This window comes from Megalobrama amblycephala, linkage group LG15 (genome assembly GCF_018812025.1).
Source record: "Megalobrama amblycephala isolate DHTTF-2021 linkage group LG15, ASM1881202v1, whole genome shotgun sequence".
Lineage (NCBI taxonomy): Eukaryota > Metazoa > Chordata > Actinopteri > Cypriniformes > Xenocyprididae > Megalobrama > Megalobrama amblycephala.
In genome coordinates this window covers 32,768,859-32,777,263 of record NC_063058.1, presented here as the reverse complement: position 1 = coordinate 32,777,263, position 8,405 = coordinate 32,768,859, and the positions used below count along the sequence as shown (strand labels likewise).

General features: G+C 33.6%; 1 protein-coding gene across 1 annotated transcript; it reads right to left on the bottom strand.

Annotated features, from left to right (window-relative positions):
- Positions 1-298: 298 nt before the first annotated feature.
- si:ch211-284k5.2 lies at positions 299-8,089 on the bottom strand. The gene is made up of 5 exons (XM_048159159.1): positions 7,839-8,089; positions 7,449-7,529; positions 6,373-6,491; positions 5,463-5,646; positions 299-613 (listed from the first exon to the last, which is right to left on the bottom strand). Exons 1-5 carry the CDS (start codon positions 7,929-7,931, stop codon positions 494-496), a joined length of 597 nt encoding a protein of 198 aa, XP_048015116.1. The 5' UTR covers positions 7,932-8,089; the 3' UTR covers positions 299-493.
- Between the last annotated feature and the right edge of the window lie 316 nt (positions 8,090-8,405).

Below are 8,405 nucleotides of genomic sequence, written 5' to 3'. Positions count from 1 at the left end.
TGCTTTTCTTGTTGTGTTTCCAGCAAGCTAAGGGAGATTCGATTTGTCCAACAAACATGTTTGTGTTGCCATCTAGAGGATGATGGATGTTCTGCACTAGTGAGGGAGTGTAAGATGTTTTTCAGAGGTTGATAAAGTTCTCAGTTATGTGTTTTTGAAGTATTAAGTAATATAAATCCTTTATGAGAAATAAAAACAAACACAAATGAGTCACAAGTAACAGCTATTACTTGTGACTCTCTCTCTATATATATATATATATATATATATATATACACACACTCAGACAGTAGGTAAGTCTGGTTCATTTCACATTCATGTTCTCTATAATTTATTGTTCTTATTAACTGGTTTTGAGATCTTTAATACATTGCATTTACATTCTTCAGCCTCTGAATTGAACGAATCCCAGTGTTCCAGTTAATTTAACCTATAGGTGAGTTTATTTGATTGATGTTAACCAGTGCTTGTTCGGTGTTTAACACTGTTGAGTTCATGTTGCTGGTTGCAGTTCTTCTTCTGTGGTTTCCCCGCTGTCATCTTCAACACCGCTAGATGACCGCTGACTCCGTCCAAATGTCCCTCCAGAGAACTTCACAACCTTTGTAGGTTTCTGTGACGGAAAAAAAAGCTTATTACGAACTTTAAATTCGCGATGAATCGGAAGTAGCGACAGATTTTTTCTTCTGTATTGTGATGTACATCTGAGTGATATGGAAGCTTGTTTCCGCCACTGAATTAAAAATAGTAAAAGAATTCCTTGACAAACTCGCAATTACGAGTTATAAAGTCAGAATTGTGTTATAAAGTCAGAATTGCGAGATATAAAGTCAGAATTGTGTTATAAAGTCAGAATTGCGAGATATAAAGTCAGAATTGCGAGTTTTAAAGTCAGAATTGCGAAGATATAAAGTCAGAATTGTGTTATAAAGTCAGAATTGCGAGATATAAAGTCAGAATTGCGTTATATAAAGTCAGAATTGCGAGATATAAAGTCAGAATTGCGAGTTTTAAAGTCAGAATTGTGAGTTATAAAGTCAGAATTGCGAGATATAAAGTCAGAATTGCGTTATAAAGTCAGAATTGCGAGTTATAAAGTCAGAATTGCGAGATATAAAGTCAGAATTGCGAGATATAAAGTCAGAATTGTGTTATAAAGTCAGAATTGCGAGATATAAAGTCAGAATTGCGAGATATAAACTCAGAATTGCGAGTTTTAAAGTCAGAATTGTGAGTTATAAAGTCAGAATTGCGAGATATAAAGTCAGAATTGTGTTATAAAGTCAGAATTGCAAGATTATAAAGTTATAAAGTCAGAATTGCGAGATATAAAGTCAGAATTGCGAGATATAAACTCAGAATTGCGAGTTAAAGTCAGAATTGTGAGTTATAAAGTCAGAATTGCGAGATATAAAGTCAGAATTGCGTTATAAAGTCAGAATTGCGAGTTATAAAGTCAGAATTGCGAGATATAAAGTCAGAATTGCGAGATATAAAGTCAGAATTGTGTTATAAAGTCAGAATTGCGAGATATAAAGTCAGAATTGCGAGATATAAACTCAGAATTGTGTTATAAAGTCGAGTTTTAAAGTCAGAATTGCGAGATATAAAGTCAGAATTGTGAGTTATAAAGTCAGAATTGCGAGATATAAAGTCAGAATTGTGTTATAAAGTCAGAATTGTGTTATAAAGTCAGAATTGCATTATATAAAGTCAGAATTGCGAGATATAAAGTCAGAATTGCGAGTTATAAAGTCAGAATTGCGAGTTATAAAGTCAGAATTGCGAGATATAAAGTCAGAATTGTGTTATAAAGTCAGAATTGCGAGATATAAACTCAGTTGTGATTTTAAAGTCAGAATTGCGAGATATAAAGTCAGAATTGCGAGTTATAAAGTCAGAATTGCGAGTTATAAAGTCAGAATTGCGAGATATAAAGTCAGAATTGTGTTATAAAGTCAGAATTGCGAGATATAAAGTCAGAATTGCGAGTTTTAAAGTCAGAATTGCGAGTTATAAAGTCAGAATTGCGAGATATAAAGTCAGAATTGCGAGTTATATTGTCAGAATAGCGAGATATAAAGTCAGAATTGCGAGTTATTGTCAGAATTGCGAGATATAAAGTCAGAATTGCGAGATATAAACTCAGAATTGCGAGTTTTAAAGTCAGAATTGTGTTATAAAGTCAGAATTGCGAGATATAAAGTCAGAATTGTGTTATAAAGTCAGAATTGCGAGATATAAACTCAGAATTGTGAGTTTTAAAGTCAGAATTGCGAGATATAAAGTCAGAATTGTGAGTTATAAAGTCAGAATTGTGTTATAAAGTCAGAATTGCGAGATATAAAGTCAGAATTGCGAGATATAAAGTCAGAATTGCGAGTTATAAAGTCAGAATTGTGAGTTATAAAGTCAGAATTGCGAGATATAAAGTCAGAATTGCGAGATTAAAGTAAAGTTATAAAGTCAGAATTGTGTTATAAAGTCGAATTGCGAGATATAAACTCAGAATTGTGTTATAAAGTCAGAATTGCGAGTTTTAAAGTCAGAATTGCGAGATATAAAGTCAGAATTGCGAGTTTAAAGTCAGAATTGTGATTATAAAGTCAGAATTGCGAGATATAAAGTCAGAATTGTGTTATAAAAGTCAGAATTGCGAGATATAAAGTCAGAATTGCGAGTTTTAAAGTCAGAATTGCGAGTTATAAAGTCAGAATTGCGAGATATAAAGTCAGAATTGCGAGTTATATTGTCAGAATAGCGAGATATAAAGTCAGAATTGCGAGTTATATTGTCAAATTGCGAGATATAAAGTCAGAATTGCGAGATATAAACTCAGAATTGCGAGATATAAAGTCAGAATTGCGAGTTATAAAGTCAGAATTGCGAGTTATAAAGTCAGAATTGCGAGATATAAAGTCAGAATTGCGAGATATAAAGTCAGAATTGTTATAAAGTCAGAATTGTGTTATAAAGTCAGAATTGCGAGATATAAAGTCAGAATTGCGAGATATAAACTCAGAATTGTGTTATAAAGTCAGAATTGCGAGTTATAAAGTCAGAATTGCGAGATATAAAGTCAGAATTGCGAGTTATAAAGTCAGAATTGCGAGATATAAAGTCAGAATTGCGAGTTTTAAAGTCAGAATTGTGAGTTATAAAGTCAGAATTGCGAGATATAAAGTCAGAATTGCGTTATAAAGTCAGAATTGCGAGATATAAACTCAGAATTGTGAGTTTTAAAGTCAGAATTGTGAGTTATAAAGTCAGAATTGCGAGATATAAAGTCAGAATTGCGAGTTTTAAAGTCAGAATTGTGAGTTATAAAGTCAGAATTGCGAGATATAAAGTCAGAATTGCGAGTTATAAAGTCAGAATTGTGAGTTATAAAGTCAGAATTGCGAGATATAAAGTCAGAATTGCGAGTTATATTGTCAGAATAGCGAGATATAAAGTCAGAATTGCGAGTTATATTGTCAGAATTGCGAGATATAAAGTCAGAATTGCGAGATATAAACTCAGAATTGCGAGATATAAAGTCAGAATTGCGAGTTTTAAAGTCAGAATTGCGAGTTATAAAGTCAGAATTGCGAGTTATAAAGTCAGAATTGCGAGATATAAAGTCAGAATTGTGTTATAAAGTCAGAATTGCGAGATATAAAGTCAGAATTGCGAGATATAAAGTCAGAATTGTGTTATAAAGTCAGAATTGCGAGTTATAAAGTCAGAATTGCGAGATATAAAGTCAGAATTGCGAGTTATAAAGTCAGAATTGTGTTATAAAGTCAGAATTGCGAGTTATAAAGTCAGAATTGCGAGATATAAAGTCAGAATTGCGAGTTATAAAGTCAGAATTGCGAGTTATAAATTCAGAATTGCGAGTTTTAAAGTCAGAATTACGAGATATAAAGTCAGAATTGCGAGATATAAAGTCAGAATTGCGAGTTATAAAGTCAGAATTGTGTTATAAAGTCAGAATTGCGAGATATAAAGTCAGAATTGCGAGTTATGAAGTCAGAATTGCGAGATATAAAGTCAGAATTGCGAGTTATAAAGTCAGAATTGCGAGTTATAAATTCAGAATTGCGAGTTTTAAAGTCAGAATTACGAGATATAATGTCAGAATTGCGAGATATAAAGTCAGAATTGCGAGTTATAAAGTCAGAATTGCGAGATATAAAGTCAGAATTGCGTTATAAAGTCAGAATTGTGTTATAAAGTCAGAATTGCGATTATATAAAGTCAGAATTGCGAGATATAAACTCCGAATTGTGTTATAAAGTCAGAATTGCGAGTTATAAAGTCAGAATTGCGAGATATAAAGTCAGAATTGTGTTATAAAGTCAGAATTGCGAGATATAAAGTCAGAATTGCGAGTTATGAAGTCAGAATTGCGAGATATAAAGTCAGAATTGCGAGTTATAAAGTCAGAATTGCGAGTTATAAATTCAGAATTGCGAGTTTTAAAGTCAGAATTACGAGATATAATGTCAGAATTGCGAGATATAAAGTCAGAATTGCGAGTTATAAAGTCAGAATTGCGAGATATAAAGTCAGAATTGCGTTATAAAGTCAGAATTGCGTTATAAAGTCAGAATTGCGAGATATAAAGTCAGAATTGCGAGATATAAACTCCGAATTGTGTTATAAAGTCAGAATTGCGAGTTATAAAGTCAGAATTGCGAGATATAAAGTCAGAATTGTGTTATAAAGTCAGAATTGCGAGATATAAAGTCAGAATTGCGAGATATAAAGTCAGAATTGCGAGATATAAAGTCAGAATTGCGAGTTATAAAGTCAGAATTGCGAGTTATAAAGTCAGAATTGCGAGATATAAAGTCAGAATTGCGAGATATAAAGTCAGAATTGCGAGTTATTAAAGTCAGAATTGCGAGATATAAAGTCAGAATTGTGTTATAAAGTCAGAATTGCGAGTTTTAAAGTCAGAATTGCGAGATATAAAGTCAGAATTGCGAGATATAAAGTCAGAATTGTGAGATATAAAGTCAGAATTGAAAGTTTATATCCTGCATTTCTGACTATATAACTTGCAAGTCTGACTTTATTACTTTTTTATTCTGACTTTATATTATGCAATTTTGAGAGAAAGTCGCAATTATCTTTCTTTTTTTTTCTCATGGCGGAAACAAGCTTCCATGGAGTGGAGCAGATTATCTGGAAAAGAGAACGATGGGGACTTGATGGGGTTGGATGAGAGGTGAGCGTGGCTCAGATAAGGAGGCGGACCTAAATGTGGGTTTTCAGTAGATGGGGCAAAGTTTAAATAAAAAGGGGCAGAGTTTAAATGTCAAAATGTCAACTTAAAATGTCTCTTATTGTGTTTTACAGAAGAAAGAAAGTCACACGACTTGATGAAAGTAAGTAAATGATGACACAATTTAGTTAATTTACACTTTTAACCCTCTTAGATCCACCTTTTGAAATGTGAATTAGGATCAAACCTGTTTATTGGTCACTCCTCGAGGATAGCGTGCAATGTCGTCTCTCCTTCGCTTGACTTTTTCCCAGTCGTCTTCCCAGAGTTCCCTCCTGTAGTCAGATTTCTGCGTCATGATTCGCTGGTAGATCTCCTGGTTTTCGTGAGTCACCTGCAGAAGCTTCTCCTTCCTTTTCTGTGCATTCAGACTGTAAAAACATACATATATATATATATATAATAAAAAATTTAAAAGTTAAATAAATAAAAAACACATTTTCATTAATTGAAACAAAGTTTTAAAAAAAATAGTTTATTTTGGCTCCTTCTAAATTTCTAAATATTGTTTAATTTAAATATGCATATATAAATGATAAATTAAATAAAATAAAAACTAAAATTAATAAAATTAATAAACTAACAATTAATAAAAAAATTATATAGATTAAAAAATTTATAAAAATGGCAAAAACAGGAAAAATAAAAACAAAAAATATAAAAAAAATAAAAAATAAATTAAAAATATATATATTAATTAAAAACTATTATAGTAAAGTTACAGATCAGGCTTTTAAATTTTCTGAAGAAATTGTGCATGAACTCGAGCACGAGTCAAACCTTTTTTAAACAAGCACGAACCACCAATCCTACTATCATGATACTGTAGAAAAGCGCAAACCGTGCAACCACAACAACCCCTCAGCCAAACTACAGGATCCCTCAGGTATGATAGAGAATAGGTTATGTGTCTCTCAATAATTCATAAAGGCTTTGTCAACAGCCGAGCATTAATGATTCAGCCTGTCAGTTTGAGATACGGAGATGACATGAGACGCCGCGGGAGATCAGACAACTGAAACCCAGCTCGAATAAACACCTCCTAACCAGGTCACCGTGTTACTATGTTAACCAGCTAAACACTGATGTTTGAGCACCTGTACTGTGGGTAATGGTTCCTGTGGTCCACCAGTCCTTTCGAGCGAGTGATCGCAGCCAGTCTGCTGGCCAGGAGGTGGTTGTCTCTCTCTATGATGGACATCCTCTCTTCCTGCAGCTGGAAACAGCAGAAACTCATTGTTTACATGCATTTGATGTACTCCAAAGAACATCAATGGTAACGCAATAGTACTCACAAGATCTTTTCTGTCAACTAACAGTTATTATACACTGTATAAAAGTTGTAAATAAAACAATGATTATTGGAGTTTTTCTACTTTATCAATTCATGTTTGATTCCATGTGATACTTGCCATTTCTTTGTAATTATTTTCTTTCTTTCTTTCTTCAGTGGAAAAGAAATGAAGGTTTTTGATGAAAACAATCCAGGATTTTCTCCATATAGTGGACTTCACTGGGGTTCAACGGGTTGAAGGTCCAAACGTCAGTTTCAGTGCAGCTTCAAAGAGCTCTACATGATCCCAGACGAGGAATAAGAGTCTTATCTAGAGAAACCATCGGACATTTTCTAAATAAAAAAAAAAAATATACTTTTTAACCACAAATGCTCGTCTTGCACTGCTCTGTGATGCGCCACGCATGACGTAATCATGTTGGAAAGATCACAAAAAAAGGTAAAACAATAATGTCAGACTATTTTGAAGTTGGAGTAGAAAATGAGATTTTCGCGGTACTTCCACCTACGTCACGCGTGACCTTTCCAACATGATTACGTCATGCGTGGCGCATCACAGAGCAGTGCAAGATGAGCATTTGTGGTTAAAAAGTAAATATTTTCATTTTTTTTTAGAAAATGAGTGATGGTTTCTCTAGATAAGACTCTTATTCCTCGTCTTATTCCTCAAAAACCTTAATTTCTTTTCCTCTGAAGAAAGAAAGACATGAACATCTTGAAATTTTAATTCTGAACTGAACTAATCCTACAACCAAATGTTTTTCAGTGTTGTTATTAATTATGAATTTGTCTATTAACTAACATATGAATCTAATGTAATAGTTGCAGTAAAATAGATTTGCAAATACATTCTTGTTTACATATTAATTAATCAGACACCTGGACTTTCTTCAGTTTGTGTTGAATATGCACAGGTGTTTGGATGCCCTTGGTGTCGACCACAGGTTTGGCCTCTCTCACCTTAGAAAGAAATAGAGAGAGAAAATCCCCATATATATCCTATAATAACACATTAGCTGATGCATCATTATCCTGCACATGCTAAACAAAAACACACAACAGAATTAATAAAACTTTAATTAAAATGAAATTTAAAAACAACTAAAACAACTATTTTTCATAAAAAATAGTATCTCAATGATACTAAAATAACTCTGCACCGAAGTACTAAAGTATAAAAGTTGGTCTTAGCAGCCCAAATTATTTCCCGCCCTACATTAAATCCTGCTAATGAATCAAATAAGCGCATGAGTCGTCTATGGTTCAGACCTTGCAGCGGTGGTCCTCATATCGCGTCTGGTCCCATCTCTGCTGCAGGAATCTGTTGGTCGCGGGTTTCAGAGGCTGGTAGGACTTGTGCATCACTTGGCTTCTGTGTAACAGGTGAAGGGTGTTCGTCGTGTTTCTATTTATAAAACGGGCAGTTCTGGCCCTTGTTGCTGATTGGTCAACAGCAGTGTCATATTAAAAGATCGGTGTATTATCCTTAGCAACCAGCCTTAGCAACATAAACATGTGTTTTTGTTGGTAAAACTAACAGACTGGAATATTTAAAAGTAAATTTTGATCTATAGAGCAGAGTGACAGTCGATGAGTGAACAATTTGGAGATCCTTCTGAGGAAAAAATGTGTTGTAGCTTTCATTTTGTGGTAGCCGTTTTATGAATAAACGATTTATAACCGTTAATTGTGTTATTTTTTGTTTTATATTTAACATACACCATTAAAACGGTTCTATTTATGAATATTTCAGCATAGTTTACAGGGCCGGGTCTAGGGGGGGCTAGGGGGGCATTGCCCCCCCAGAATTTCCTTGTGCCCCCCAAAAATGTGCAG

Bases quoted from the DNA above. Each gene is read 5' to 3' on its own strand.
- si:ch211-284k5.2 (XM_048159159.1), bottom strand. From the start codon at position 7,931: ATGCACAAGTCCTACCAGCCTCTGAAACCCGCGACCAACAGATTCCTG. The intron at 6,492-7,448 runs GTGTCTGATTAA...TGCTGTTTCCAG, and splicing joins ACAAACTGAAGAAAGTCCAG to CTGCAGGAAGAGAGGATGTC. The intron at 5,647-6,372 runs GTGCTCAAACAT...ATGTTTTTACAG, and splicing joins AACCATTACCCACAGTACAG to TCTGAATGCACAGAAAAGGA.